Source organism: Mytilus edulis, chromosome 4 (genome assembly GCF_963676685.1).
Source record: "Mytilus edulis chromosome 4, xbMytEdul2.2, whole genome shotgun sequence".
Classification (NCBI taxonomy): Eukaryota; Metazoa; Mollusca; class Bivalvia; order Mytilida; family Mytilidae; genus Mytilus; species Mytilus edulis.
In genome coordinates this window covers 91,773,779-91,790,364 of record NC_092347.1, presented here as the reverse complement: position 1 = coordinate 91,790,364, position 16,586 = coordinate 91,773,779, and the positions used below count along the sequence as shown (strand labels likewise).

Sequence of the window (16,586 nt, the reverse complement as noted above, 5' to 3'; positions counted from 1 at the left end):
GAGGATTCATCAATTTCAATAAAAACATACATTTGAATCACTGATACTATGTTGAATTTGTTTCTATAGAGTCATCAACTGATAAAGTGATCGGGCAAAGTTGACCTTATATGTATTAGACTATTATTTATATCCCTTCATTGTCATATACCACTTTAATTGTTTCGGTTCGTTTACATGTTAATCCATTAAATGTTCGGCTTTGAGCATTCCTGATTGAGGTTACTACTTGTTTTTTAAATTTCAGTTTTTGATCCATTTTGTTAAATAAAGAATAGCCTATGCCAAGCTATAATAACGCCACCTTATTTCCATAGATACGTGTTTTTTTTCAAACCCGAGTTGGAAGGAATGATGTGGTGACGTTACGTGCAGACATTCTCTTACCGACAAAGTAACTATATATGTTATATAGCTTTAAATGAATATAAAGAAAATCTCTACTATAAACTTTATTTTATAACTATTTTAATCGTAATTGATTCAATAACAGTATATATTATGCCAAGGATGTATATTTATACAAGAACAGGAAAAATAACTAATAAACTAGTAAACAGAACTTGAGTTTTGAGTAAAACTCATTGCATATACAGACTGGTTATGATTTGGTTCGTTGTCTTGTTTTATTCTTCTTTGTCGCTTTCGATGCAATAGACATCTTAAAACAGATCGTTTAATCCGATAGTTACGAATTCCATATACAAATGGATTAAGACAACCATTGCAAACTGCTATGGCTAAAGTTGCTATGAACATTTGAGATGACATTTTCATTTTATCGTCCATACCGTCCAATTGAATTAAAACAAATACAATAAATATCGGCGACCACATTAACAGGAATAAAACTACCACTAGAACCAGTGTTTGAATCACTCGAAGATCTCGGGCTTCTCTATGTCGCTTGTTCTTTGTTAACGTATTTCCATTAATGCTGGCTATAGCTCGTCTGGATTTACAGAATCTTTTCAATATGAGAAAATAGTTCACTGCGAGAATAGCCAACGGAATTAAAAATCCTAATGCACATAGAAAAACGGTGAAAACGACAGATATCCGGATCTTAGATACGGGCCAAATTAGTGTACAGATTTTTACAGTTTGTGTTCCGAAAGGAAATTGTCGAACGACAAAGTACATTGCAATAGGCGATGATACCGAAAATCCACCGATCCAAATAATTATTATGAAAATGATTGCCATTCTAGGTGTAATTTTCTTTGATGATGGTCTGTTTATGCATATATAGCGGTCAATACTTATCATTGTCATGGTCCATATAATGACGGAACCGGAGACAAATAAATTGAAAACCATCATGTGACAAATAAATCCACCAAGTACCCAGGTTTCAGTAATGCGTTGTATTGCTATTAATGGACTTGTAAGAGTAAAGAAGATGTCCGCTAAAGCCAAGTTGCACATAAAATAGTTTGTCACTGTTCGCGTGCTTTTAATATTTATTATTTGGTAAAATATGAGAATATTAACAAACATTGATATTAGAAATAACACGATATATATAACAGATTCCAAATAAGATAGTCCTTTCCATGGTCGATTGAATTCAGAGAAAAATGTAAAGTATGACCTATTTCCCCAGCCAACCTCTTCATCAAAGAAATAAGACTTGTTCTCTGTTGTATCTACCATATTTCAGTCTTGATCTGAAAAAGAGGATGTGAATTAATCATCAAAGTTACAACTTTACATGGCAAACGTGGGTTGCTGGCCACGTACAGATGACTAAGAATGTTTATGAAATAATTATACCAATATTTCAACTCTTAAGTGTTTATCGAGGATAATTACCATTCCATAAAGTTCTACAAATAATGTTGTCATCAACCAAAGTATCAATCAAGATCTACTTACAGTTCGATTTAGGTAGTAAAAAACAAGCACTTCTTAAAATGAACAAACAAGTACAAATGTCCGGTAATATGAAAAAAATGATTCTTACACTTGTGTTTCGTGTACTATTGCACTCAAAATATTTATGATAAAAACAAAACCGACACATTTTCATCTTTGATATCACAAAAACATATGATATGTGATTGTCCACATCTTCGACCTTTGTTTTTTATAGATAGCTGTTGCATTGGTAATTGTGTCACATTTTATTTTGTTTAAATACGGTTTGTGAGTGACTTAATTTATTGCTCGTTCTGAAAAATAAAGGCAACAGTAGTATACCGCTGTTCCAAATTCATAAATCGATTGAGAAGAAAAACAAATCCGGGGTACAAACTAAAACTGCGGAAAACACATCAAATATGAGAGGAGAACTACGACACAACAGAAACTAAACACTAAAATGTAACACACAGAAACGAACTATAATATAACAATGGCCATTTTCCTGTCTTCGTACAGCCTTAACTGCATTTCAAATATTTCAGTACTTTATTAATCATAAGATTTTAAACCCTTCATGCATTCCATTGGAATTGGATAAAGAAATTACTGCTGCTGTTTTATTTTCATTTGCATGAAATGCGTAGACCGTAGTAATGTTTCGAATGGTACGTACTAATAGTCATCAAGGGTACCAGGATTATGATTTAATTCGCTAGACGCGCGTTACGTCTGCACAAAACTCATTAATGACGCTCTAGACTAAATAATATTGACAGTTTATATACAATCTTTCTGGCAATAAATGCATAGCATAAAAATGATATCCTGTAAAAAAAAAAAGTCGAATGAAATACCAAATGGACACCTTCCACCAAAAAAAAAACAAAAGCGAAAAGACAAACAGCAATAACTTAATATAACACAAAAAACTAATGAGATTACATACACGAATCAATCCCTTCGAAAACTGCAGGGAGAGTACCTACGAATGGGTGAGCGGTTTCTGTTCTACGAGTATCATAAGTTGTATAGTTCATTGCATGATGAGACATATGGCGTCAGTCGGAGAAAGACAGACGAGATTGTTGTTCCGACAAATGGAACACTGAACTGAGTGTCACATATAACACAAATATATTAAATCAGGGCAACAGTAGTATACCACTAAAACGGTCGATTGAATTGTCTAAACAATTGTCAGAACATCGACTCGAATCAAGTGATAGGAATAGCAAGCTCTGGAATATAACATCAATTTCAATCCTGGTAACATTTATTTAATATGCATGTCCTGCTGGAATGTTACTACACAGAAATGGAAAGTTCACAGAGAAAATCAAAATCTTCCTCAACCCTGTCTCATACAGTAAAAGAAACATTTTAGTGATAAAAAGAGTACATTTGGTTATTCTAAGAAAACATACTGATTAGCGAAAAGCAGACTCCAAAACATACTAATATATATTGTATAAAAACAACGAAAAACTCAAGCATCATGTCAGTTACACAGTTAACCCAGTTTTTTTAATCAGAGTTTTTTTTATGGATAATTGGTTTTTCCTAAAACACAAATTTGTATTTAAAAGGTGTTATTTATTTATATATATAAAAAAACCAAATACATGTACAACTAACAGAGTCAAATGTTTGCGGAATACAAGTTGTACTGATTATCTCGCTTTATCATACTCCAATATTTTGCGAGATAGCTGTATAACTGCCTTAATGGCAGTTTACATGTACCAATCTGCTATTCTTTGAATCATTTTCAGTGACAATACAGATTTGAAATAGAAAACGACGAATGTTTACAATAAACCAGGCTTGTAGAGCACTATTTCAACTCATTTCTGAACTGGTAATTTTTTTTTTCGGAATAGAGTAATGGACTGATGTATATCTGCTCGTCTTTTTGTACGGCAATTGTGGTATCTGTCTTTCTCATAATTGTGATTTTTAATTATCCCTTGAAATTGTGTACCCTCTATCAAATTATTTTTGTAATTTCTTTGAATTCTCCAGACTGCAAAAAAAGTAAAACAAAAAACTTACCGAACCACAAGAAAAATTCGAATCGGAATCAAGTAGCAAAATCAAAGGCATTGTTACTGAAAAATGCTCATCCTTGTAATTGATTTCGAAATACATTCATTCTCCCAAAATTAATAAAGGATAAAAACAAAATATTAAAAAGAATCTTACCTAAATCTATGACAGACCAAATGCGAATTCACGTGTTAAACCCCAATTAAATAAAGAACTTAACACCTTTGATGTCTGTTTCTATATTAAGAAACACTTCACTAAAGTACAACATCCTTCATTTGATCTATAATGAGAGAACATATGATCTTAAAGTCATAACCACCAATATATTATAATTGCAGTTCAAAGATTTATAATTTTTTGTCCATAGCACATTGAAATCTTTATGATGGATTTCCTGTATCTATCCATTTTTAGGTCCTAGTATAACATTTTCTTATCGCTTTGTGTCTTTTATCCGAAAAACAACCGTTCCTTTATCCTTTCACCTGAAATCTACATTTGCCTTGAAAAAAAAGATAAAATCACAAAAATACTGAAGTCCGAGGAAAATTCAAAAAGGAAAGTTCCTAATCAAATGGCACAAATCAAAAGCTCACACATTTCAAACGAATGTTCTGGTCATTCTACCCTTGGATTATTTGCAACCATTATATTTCATTAACATAGATACTTTATGATATGTTCTTTTCTGTTCCACAAACCCCATTCCAATCATATAACATTAATTAGACGTTTGATTCTAGCAGAATCATTAGAACCTAATAAGATATCAAGTTATTTGTTAGAGATTCATTTCCTTTGTATTTTTAATTATTAAAGTTGCAAAACGTTTATTTCATTTCTGTAGCTCAAACTTTACGATTTATTTAATAAAAAGATATATATATGTGAATAACGTTAAGAATTGGAAACTGCAAGAATATCAAAAGAATCCCTCTCCCTAAAATAATTACAAAACAAAAAACAAAAAAACAAAATCCCAAGAAAACAAACTTTTTTTAATCAAATGATCACCTTTAGACCATCATATGCATGCATGGTCTCCAATCAATGAAAAGTACGAAAGCATATTGCAATCTTTTAATAGATTTACTTTTGATAAGATAATGTTTGATACATATGTTGGAAAAACGGATAAAAATTAATATAAAAAATGGGAAATATCAATCAAGATAGATATGTCATATCGACTTGTTTCGTTTCTTGTTAAAGTCCCATGTTCTGTGTATTCAAAATCTATTTTTCATACATCTTTTGCAAAGATTGCATTTTAACGCTCAGTAGAATGTTCATTATTCTTTTCTTTGCCTTCTATTGTTGATTGAATATTCGCAAAATTTTACAACTGCACAACTTTGTCATTTAGAACATTGTTATGACATTCACTAGGAACCGCAACATAATAAAAGTTAAGTACGAAAGCATGCGGCAAGACTTGGTTATTGTGTCTTTTTTTTTTAACAATTTTTTATCAGTAGCTTCTAGGATTGCATTAGATTCTTGGAGGAAATATTCAAGCATACCGAAGAATTGAAAAAAATATGAAAGTATCGGAAAAAACATATGGCGTTCAATAATAGGGAAAGGTCATATTAAATAGAAATACCAACTTTCGACTCCCATATCCAATGGTTTATTTATCGTGAGAAAGGTATGTTATATTGTTTTGCATGTTTGGAGAATAATCTAAAAAGCTATAAAGAAATAAAGTAAGAAAAAAAAAACCCAGATCTGTCATTTGAAAAGTAAAAGGAGGAGGTATGATAAGAGCCTATGTTTGAACCCTGAAATTGCAAAAACGACAAACTTGTTCAACTCTTTAAACGTATGACACATGAGGAGGTATAATAAGAGCTATGGTTTTGCATAGACATTAAAAAAATAGTTAACTTATAAAATTAATCGGACCTTTCAAAATTGTGTTAGTTTTATTGATAAATGACCAGGTTTATATAATCTGGACACTCCAGCGCAGATAAGGACTTGCGATGTTGTTATGCATATGTTGAAATTGTTATATTTGACCAAAGCTGGCCATTAAAAACATATTTTTTAGCATCTTTATAGCTCTCTCAGGCAAAATTGACTTATATGGATAAGACTATGTTTATGTTCTTTTTGTTCTTGCAGCTCTTCAACTGTTTTAGTTCTCGTACTTATTGGCTTTCATAAAATCGGCTTTGGGCGTTCCTGATTAAGGTAAATCCACAACGATTGAACTTTATCAAAATATTCCAGCTTCAATTACTGGTTTAAAATCTAACGTGGTTAAAAAGTAAGATTAGCGACTAAATTATTATTTTTCCAGACATTCGATACTTTTTGAATGTTGTATTGTTTAGGACGTTAGTTTGTGGTTCCTTTAAGAATGTAATATTGTCTTTTCTTATTAAGACACATTACAAATATTCACTAGGATCTCGATATACCGGAACTGTTAGATGCAGTCGCTCTCCGAGTTTCGGACGCCAATTTCCTATCCTTATGAATGTTCTCCATAGAAATTGTATTCTACCAGTCCGTAGAATTTTCTAACAGCAATTGATTAACACCCAAGACAAAATCCAAAATCCCTTTGATTTCAAAAACTGGAAACTAAAAACATTGAGTTCCACTAATCAAGATAGGAAGTTTGACATAACAAAGATGATATTCCAACGATCAAAATTGTCAATTATATTACACGTTGTAGATCTTTTAGGGGAGGAACACAGTAGCAGTTACTTAAAATCGAGAAAAACATTTTCACACACTTGAATTCTTGTACGTCGATAAATTTAATGTTTTTCAAAAATGCGGACTTTTTTTATTTGTACAAAATATATGTGACATCATGTAATTGTTTCGAAATATTTATATCAAGATCATTTTTTTTATATGAACAACATTAAATCACACTTTTATCATCAATAAGTTTTAAGAAAATTAATTGTTGAAATATGTAAAATGTAACATCTGATAAAAAATCATTTCAATTGGTTTCCTTAATGAGCTTCAGTGGTGATAGATAGTTTTCATTTCTTACGGAATGAAGGAAATTAATTTTAAAAAATGGTAAACGTAAATTTATTCATTTCAAGGATATGAAGCTTTATTTTCTGGATTTGTCTTTATTAGGAACGATCAAAGTCGAATATTTGAAAGCTGATGATGGATGAGAAGTTACAGAGTTGAAGCGCTATATGACAAAACAAGGACTAGAAATAGTAGATAATCCATCTGAAGTAAATTTTGTCTGAGAGAGTTGACAGCTTAGTTTCTCTATAGTTCATTAATGTATAAACGAACAATTTAAGACAGGCTTATCATAAATCATTTCAGCACCGAAGTATTAACTATTGAGTTGATAATATCTAAGAGACGGATAATTCACCTGCAGTGGTAGCGACTCAGAGGTGTGAAAAAGTAAAAACAACACTTTACAAATGTCATGTGTTCGCAGCTTTTTTCTAATAATTTGTCTTTAAATGTTTTACTTTATAAAGGATCATTCCTACTTTTGTATTTTCGGAAATATACCTTGCTAATGTTAAATATGCTAGTATTTTTTCACGGATTTATTGATAATAGATGCACAACAGTAAGGTAAATTTAAACTTTCCTTAATTTAGCTATGAGTACATAGATGATACAGATAACAGATTGAATTAAAATGATCAAAATTACCAGAAAGTATCAATTTCCTGTCAGTAGCTCATTGTTAAAGGCAAAGGCAAAAGTAAAAAAAATCATCAAAGATGTTTGAGTTAATGTTTTTGCCAATTGATAAGGGACTGTCCGATTTGAATTTTCATTGGAGTTCAGTATTTTTCTTAAACTTTACTTTATGCCTGGCTAATAAGTTCGTACGCCAGACTAAATAAAACTCATTAGTGATGTAAAAATGATAAACAGTTGAAAGGCCATATAAGAAACGAAATTCAAGAGCCATCAAATCGGAAATTCTCAAAAACGTTGTCCCAAGTAAGCATTAGGCAATACATAGCATTTTTTCTATCAACAGTAAATGTACAGAAAAAGAACATATTTCATCTCAACATAAAAGTGCTGACGATTGGGCTGGTGATACACTATGGAACGAAACGTGAACCAACAATTGTAGCGACTCAGGGGTTATAAAAACTAATTTAAGACACCTGGCTAAAAAAGTAAAACATACACGGTAAAAAAAAGAAGAGAGTATCGCGTTAACAGTACAAGACATACATTTTGCATACCAATTATGTGTATAACTACTTAAAATATTATTGAAATTAAAATGCCAATATTATGTATATACTGTTTATAGAATTATGTATACATTGTAATTTAAAACAAAATACTACTTAATGAAAATAAAAAAAACTTTATAAAGTATGAAAATTGGTTTTATCAATTTAAAACTTTAAATATTACATACTTTAGTAGTCAATATATTCAATTCATATTTGAAAAAAAAAATTGCATCACTTCATTTTTTTTTTATATAAACTATTAAAATACAACTTACTGAAACATTAGTGATCATGGTCCATTTCAACTCTTCGTTAAAGTCATTGCTGAAGTAATAATACGTCACCAGTCTCCGTTTCCTTGACCAATAAACTTTCAGCAAACCAACGTTTGATACTTCAAATTACATCAATTAGTCGCTATACTAAATAAAGTACTCCACACACAGGATGCAGATAACAGCTAACTGATAAAACTATATAAGATAAATAATGTTACTGTGTGATTTAGTAAAACGTATTGATTTAATGTAATTATTAAACTAATCTGACGAGGAAATGCAAATAGACTTTAGATATTAAATAATAAATGACTTTAACCAATGAAATATTTTTTTTTTCAGATACGAATACTTGAACTGGTTGTAAAATTTTAACATATGTTTTCTTCTAAAATTTATCAAGGCATACTTTATATATCGAAACAGCATTTTAGATTGATGTGCTGCATATTGGCGTTGAAAGGTCGTGTCTGTTTAATTCACAATAACATGACAGAGATACTATATGGACAACTAAAACTTATTTCTTTAGAACAAGGATCATACCATTACAAAAGACGAAAAACGACGAATAAAATAATAACAATCTACAGAATGCTATGTAGAAAACTAAAGACTGAGCAAGAAGAATCCTCCCCCCCCCAAAAAAAAATGGAATGGTCACAGTAGCTATAGAACGGTAAGCAGACACTAGTTCACATCTGATTAAGAGAAAACAGGTGTACATGATAAAGTGTTAAGTGGATATATGGAGATGTGGTATGAGTGCCAATGAGACAACTCTCCATCCAAATAACAATTTATAAAAGTAAACCATTATAGGTCAATGTACGGCCTTCAAAACGGAGCCTTGGCTCACACCGAACAAAAAGCTATAAAGGGCCCCAAAATTACTAGTGTAAAACCATTAAAACGGGAAAACCAACGGTCTAATCTATATAAAAAACGAGAAACACTTATAAATTACATAAACAAACGACAACTACTGTACATCAGATTCCTGACTGAGGACAGGTGCAAACATTTGCAGCGGGATTAAACGTTTTAATGGTACTAAACCTTCTCCCTTTTCTGAAACAATGGCATAACATCACAACATAGAAAACACACGATAAAATATCTATTGAAAGGCTTAACTCAATCAAAAAACGTAAATTAACACACTATGAACGAATAAATTAGATCTGCGATAGCTGAATGCAAATGCACAGTTAATAAAATATTCGGGACAAACATTCAAGGCCAATAAGTAAACAAAAAAGTCCAAACAAAGCCATGGCAAGACACCATCGCGAAATATTTAAGGTTCATCATAACCTTTTGGCTAAAATGGCCGTATTTACACCCCAAATTTTACTCTGAGTACAGACTAACCTATACACCTGCAACAGTTTTAAGGGATGGCAGGAACTAGATATATAAATTTTAAATGCATTTTATGTTTCAGAAAATTATAAACTTTTCTAGATTTTGCTATCCATTTTTTTTCGTTCCTGCAGAAGGTGCAAAAATTAACTAAGTAGTGAAAACGATTGAGAAGCTCCCCTCATATAATCAATGTTGTGAGTAGTATTGATTTAAATGGACAATAGATGGACAATAGACACCTGTAAACAATAGGTGATTTAACAGGTTTAAACTGTGTAACTGAGTGGACCGTATCAAATGAAACTCAGGTGTTTGTTTATTTTGCTATCTTCTGCCGACTGGAAAAAAATGAACATCAAAATCCAGGCAAGTTTTTAATTTTCTGAAACGTAGACTTCATATAACTTTTATATATCTAGTTCCTGCCATGCCTTAAAACTTTCCTGGATGTACCAGTTTGTCTGTACTCATAGTAATTTTGGAGGTGTAAACACGGCCATATTTTTCAATTCCTTATGATGAACCTTAACCCTTCGAAAATAATCACTTTTGAAAAAAACCGGTTTTAATAATATATAAAGGTAAATGAAAAAAAAACTTTGTCGTTTTAGGTATACTACATATGTGTATAAAATTCTTCCAATAATTAGGAATACCAAGAAGGTTCTGTCATATAAATACATAATTTAACACTAGATACAAATTGGGGTGAATATCAACAACAAAACTATACAATTAGAGCTAGCTAAAACTACCCTGTACAGATTTAAGGGGAATAATCTTGAAGTTCATACAAATGTAGTACGAAGAAATGAAAATTAGTAGATATTCCAAATAATCAAAGCTGGTATATAGACAAAATCCATATTAATATAAAATAATAAAAAAACATTATAAACAGTATCAACAGATAGAATTAACAAGAAAATACGATTTGAGAGTACTCGCAGTTACTGACAACTAGTTAAAAGCCAAAAACAATTAATAATAAAAAATCATGCATCAGAGACTAAAATCAACTAAAACATATCCAAGGAATTTATTATTTAACGTCATGAACAGTCAGAGAAGACATGACTTGTGCAATGCCAAAAATAAATGTATCGACATGCATGGCAGGAACTATATGAATAAAATTTAGATGCATTTAATGTTTTAAAAAAAGCGAAGATCCTGAATTTTGAAATTCCATGTCTATACTTAGGAGGAATTTGATCCTGAACATATTGAAAGGACATCCGTCTTTTTGAAATTGTTGATGACTGTATGCTGCTGCCTTTTTAGATATGTCTATGTTCATTTTGTCGTTAAGTTTTTGTCGTTAATGTGTTTGCTTTATGATAAATACTAAACAGGATTTTGATTGCCAAAGGATCGGAAATTGGCGAAAAAATGGCTGTATAGATCATTAAGGGTTTCAAAATGCGGGTGTTCGAGCACTCTGAAATTTTCATTTATTAATTTTAAGTGAAAAAAAAATGACTAATAATAAATGGTGCTTAACTCCTTGAAATATGTTCGTTATCAGCTGAAAGGACGTGGTTGGTCAGCTCCTCTTTACCCGCTATTTACAATGTTTGTTTACTATTAGATGGTTCAACGACGTACTACTTTCGATGACAGAAACCAGTGCAACGATGCACAGTATATATTTTGCTTAGTGTAAATACCCGCCTCAGCATACAACAACACATTATGGATGACGACTGACATCCAAGGGACTGTATCCTTAGTAGAAATGTTAAATAATGTACTGTCATTTCACGGTCTCCCGACTGTGGTCCTGATAATGCTTCCTGTCATCGTTAATACTAGGTTGGAGACTCATCAACCAGCACTTCAACATCATGGTTTTTGAAACTAGCTGCATGGCTGACATACCTGGCCTTGAAAACAGCCGTTGTGAGGGAAGTAGACAACAATCAAAATAACAGTAAAAAAACCCGAAATGGCCGCCTTTTTCGAACTTGAAAACATGATATCTAAATGCTCACCAAACGCCTTTGGACACTTTGAAGACCGTTCAATGTCTTACCAACCAGTAAAGGGCGTCAAAAATCACCTAGGTAGTTAGTTTTATGAGACACTTTTCCCGTCCTAAAATTTTGAGCGTCCTACTAGTTTTATACTTCCTCTGGTCAACTTGATATTGATTGATTTGGCGAATAACTTTTGGCCAAATGGCTCTTGACCTGTGTCTATTCTTATATATCCTTATACAGCTTGTCATTAGAAGTTGTAATTTTAATTTTTATAGCATTGGATTTATACTGCTGCAGGAAGGTTATCATCCCCACTGTTATCCTCAACTCAGTGTCAGTATGTGGAACTGACATAATTCATAACATACATCATTGTCTTTATATATCAAGAAAAAAATGTAATATCGTCAAGCAAAGTTAACCTTAAATTAATTTGGCTGTTACTTTTTCCCCTCTTTTGTCATATAGGTCTTCACTTGTTTCTTTTAAAATTGTTACACGATGACTGCTGTACCCATATTTTGACTTATTTTATTTATTATGTCTGTTAGTTCACGCATCATTGTAAATATAACGGAATTTGATGAGACTGTCATCAAAGTGAGAGGTTTAGCGCTATAAAACCAGGTTTAATCCACCATTTTCTATATTTTGAAAATGCCTGTACCAAGTCAGGAATATGACAGTTCTTGTCCATTCGTTTTTGATGTGTTTTGTTATTTTGCCATGTGGTTATGGACTTTTCCGATTAGATTTTCCTCTAAGTTCAGTATTTTTGTGATTTTACTTTTCAATACTTATATATACTTGTTTTTTTTCAGCGATCCTGCTGAGGGTTGAGTTAGTAAAGGGCTTCGGAGTCATGATATTTATAAAGATTTTTAAGCAGTGGGTTGATACCGACCTCCTTGGTTATCCCTAGCTCAGTAGTACATGATTTTTGCGACTGTCATACAAGTGCGATGTTTACCTAGCTTTAAAACCAGGTTAAATCATCATTTCGATATAAGGAAATGCCTGTACCAAGTCAGGAAGATGACAGTTGTTATCCAGGGGGTTGATGTGTTTTAAGTTTTGATTTTGCCATATGCTTAAGGACTTCTCGTTTAACTTTGCCTCGGAGTTCATTTTTTTTGTTGTTTTACTTTTTTCGGTACTGATATGAATTTTAAATAGTCCGAATCTATGTATATTGGCATTTGTTTTTGATGTAGATCAGTGTTCTTGTTGTTACTTTGTTTTCCTTTTATAGCTAATGCTAACCTCAGTTTAGTTTGGAACCCTGATTTATCTACTCTAAATCGATTTATGACTATAGAGCAGTGGTATACTTCTGTTGCCTTTATCTAGAACGTATAATATGTGTCTAAAATTCCTCTTTGGTAAATGTAGAAATTACTATGAAACTGTATGTTTATCATCCTCAATTTGAACTTAGCCTAATTTAGCTATTCTTTTTAGGCCCTTTTATTTATTTATAAACTAATGTCTTTCAAATGTCAGGCTTTGACCGTTTCTGGTAAAAAAAAATAATTCGGAAAAGCGCTTCGAACACAGAAATCAATCAAGTATCATTTTGATCGACTGTCATGTGATTGTGATTATATTGTTAAACAGTTCATGCCTTTGTATTTATAAGTCATATAACTGAAGCACGGTACTTGTCGAATTATATGTGTTCATTGGTCCAATCTGGTGTATTTTTCATTTCTTTCTTCATAATCTCTCTCAGCTGTTACTTTTTTCACCTGCAAATGACGACTGAACGGAATCATTTAGGAATGGTTGAGTGTTATTGTTTGCAGTTATATTTCTACTGTGGCCATTCCTACGTTGGAACTATAGATATAGGAAGATGTGGTGTAAGTGCCAATGAGACAACTCTCCATCAAAATAACAATTTATTACAGTAATGTCTGATCAGAGTTACAACGATACTGGTTTAAAACTACAAAATCATATTACCGACCGAAATATTTTTGACGTTTAGAAAGTGGTATTTAAGATATGATCATTTTTTTCAAATTGCAGTAAACGTAGCATTTACAGCCACCACTGCCAGTCGATTGGCATTACATCTTCGAGGGAACGATACATTAGATTGGCAAGAATAAAAGAGAGGCAGCAGATACCAAAACGGACATGCAAACTCATAAGTCGAAATAAACCGACAACACCATTGCTAAAATGAATCTTAAAACATAACAAAGCAAACTAAAGATTGAGCAACACGAACCTCACTTTAAACTTGGATAATTTCAAGTGTTGGGTAATTTCCAGTGCTCTGGATGTGTAAGCAGATCATGCTCCACATTTGGCACCGTCGTGTTGTTCATTGATCTATAACATGCAATTCGATATATAGGTCACGTCTAGACAATAGTTAACGATTAATCATACGACCATATGTATATAAACACACCATGCATTTAATGGAAATAAATTACAGATATTTAATCAGTGATATCTTAAAAAGAGTAGCCTAATGATATAGGTTATGTAATGATACATTATATTATATAATAAATTACGCGGTCAAGCAGGAAGTTCCCACAGAGATAACGATCTTAATTTTATAAAAGTAATATATTTAATATATATAGAATAAATTAGGTGAACCCTCCGAGTTGAACCTGTACACGTTTTAACAAAGGGAAGAACGCATAGGAGGCGAAAGATACTAGAAAGTAGAGACAAAATAAAGTATAGGGACGTGTGCGCCAATATTCTTCAACAATGTCGGTCAGTCAGTGACATTGTCAACAAAACCACAGATAGAAAAACAATTAGCAAAACCACAACATCCACTTAGAACATGTAGGACAAGAATTGAATACATGTATGTGATGCACGTATATGTTTTTTCTTGATCAGCGAATGTATCAAAATGAAAACGCAAAATTCTGAGCGGGCAATCAGAAATCATAAACGAAGACAGACAAGAAACACAGAGATCACAAAAAAAAAGACAAACAAACAAAACGATGTGCAATTAGATGTGGGTTCTCTCTGAAAAGTTTTTAAGAAATTAACTCTTGTTGCAGTACTACATGTACATGTCAAAGACATTAATTCGAAGTGCACTTTCTGTATAGTTAAAGCTTCATTGCATGAAAGCTCATTGCTAATTAATAAACTATAGTTATTAATCATCAGTTTTAATACAAGGATTGATAACTGGGTGATTGAACCGTCCAATTATTTCCTCCCAAATATTATGTTTGTATTCATAGTGGTTTTGTGGCTGAAAAAAAATGGAGAAAACGTATAAAAGTAATAATTTGAAATCTCTTCATAAAAGTGTGATCATTTGTAAAGATTCTGTAACTATAACTAGCTAAAAATGTTTTTAATTTGAATACTGTTTTGAAACAGTTATTTCCGCTCTAAAAATGTTTTTTTGTGATAAGTAGGGAGTTTTGAGTATGGTATGAATTTAAACCATTGAATTTGCACTTTTTTATATATCTAGTGTTAATTCTGGAAGTTACAATTGGAACTTTGATTCTTGTACAAACATATATATGTCTAAAATTATTATCTGTTCGTTTGTTTCTAAATCATGTTTTGTAGGCAACTATGGAATACTAATTAGGTCTTTCCACTTTTCGTGGAAAGACCTTTTGTTTTTCTTCTGATTATTTTTTTTCTTTTTTTTTTCTTCTGCCGTCTGAGATTCTTTTTTGTCTTACAACATATCGAATGGATTTTTTGGCCAATGATGTTGTACAGTAATGGGGGTTTCAAAACTCACCCTGTGTGACCGAACACTTAATCTTATAGGAGTCTCTCCCTGCGTCCCTTTTTCTGGTTATCGTTAAAGATTTTAGAAAACTGTTTTCACCAAATTGTTCGTCTATTCTTGAGAATGATTTGGCTTATTTTGACTTGAGTGATCGGAAGACATCTTATGGCAATTATTTCCCTTTGAAAATTTAAGATAGGCGATTTGTTGGATAAATTCATACGTTATAAGTCGTAGAGGCCTACAGTCTTTTCATATGAAGTCCTTGGTCCATTTGAAGGAAATTGAGGTCAAGGTTATGTTCTAAATTTTGAATTTTGCTTGTTATCGTTATTCCACAGAAACTGTGACAGTAAATGATATGATGTGTTTGCCAAATAACTGTTTACAATAAGGCGCAACTTCAACCTATTTCAGTCAAAGTGTTTTGGTTAACTCTTATATGAGTTTTCAACCCTTATGTATTTCAAATCAGTATTTCTCCACAACCATACAAGTGATTGACCTCCGGTCTTCCGTTTTGAGTTCACTGACCTGTGACCTTGAAATTGAGATCAAGGTCGAAGGTCAAGGTTATGTTATAAATTTTGAATTTTGCTTGTTATCGTTATTCAAAAGAAACTGTTACAGTTACTGATATGATTTGTTTGCCAAATTACTGTTTACAAAAAGGTGCAACTTCAACCTATTTCAGTCGAAGTACTTTGATTAACCCTTATAGGAGTTTTCTCCCCTTATGTATTTGAAATCAGTATTTCTCCACAACCATACAAATGATTGACCTGGGGTCTTTTAATTTGAGATAACTGAGCTATGACCTTGAAATTTAGATCAAGTTCAAAGGTCAATTTGACATTCCAGATTTTGACCTTTGCTAAAAATTATTGTTCATAATAAAACATTTAAGTCTTCTGCATATACCTATTAATTTTATGTTTTTATATCACTTTGAAGAACCAAATTACATCAACAAGGAGTGACATTTTCTAACATCGTTTTCTAAATCTCATTCTTATTATCGAGGTGGAAAGACCTTCAATTGTTCTCTGAAGAATTGGTTTTTAATTGTACTTTATGAACATAC

The 16,586-nt window shown here is 31.9% G+C and overlaps 1 protein-coding gene across 2 annotated transcripts; it reads right to left on the bottom strand.

Annotated features, from left to right (window-relative positions):
* Positions 1 to 439: 439 nt before the first annotated feature.
* LOC139521040 (free fatty acid receptor 4-like) lies at positions 440 to 8,545 on the bottom strand. 2 transcript variants are annotated; one of them, XM_071314218.1, is made up of 2 exons: positions 8,405 to 8,545; positions 440 to 1,670 (listed from the first exon to the last, which is right to left on the bottom strand). In XM_071314218.1, exon 2 carries the CDS (start codon positions 1,654 to 1,656, stop codon positions 550 to 552), a length of 1,107 nt encoding a protein of 368 aa, XP_071170319.1. In that variant the 5' UTR covers positions 1,657 to 1,670; positions 8,405 to 8,545; the 3' UTR covers positions 440 to 549. The 2 variants fall into 2 exon arrangements, with proteins under 2 accessions (XP_071170319.1, XP_071170320.1); XM_071314219.1 differs by lacking the exon at positions 8,405 to 8,545 and adding an exon at positions 4,069 to 4,189.
* Positions 8,546 to 16,586: the final 8,041 nt, after the last annotated feature.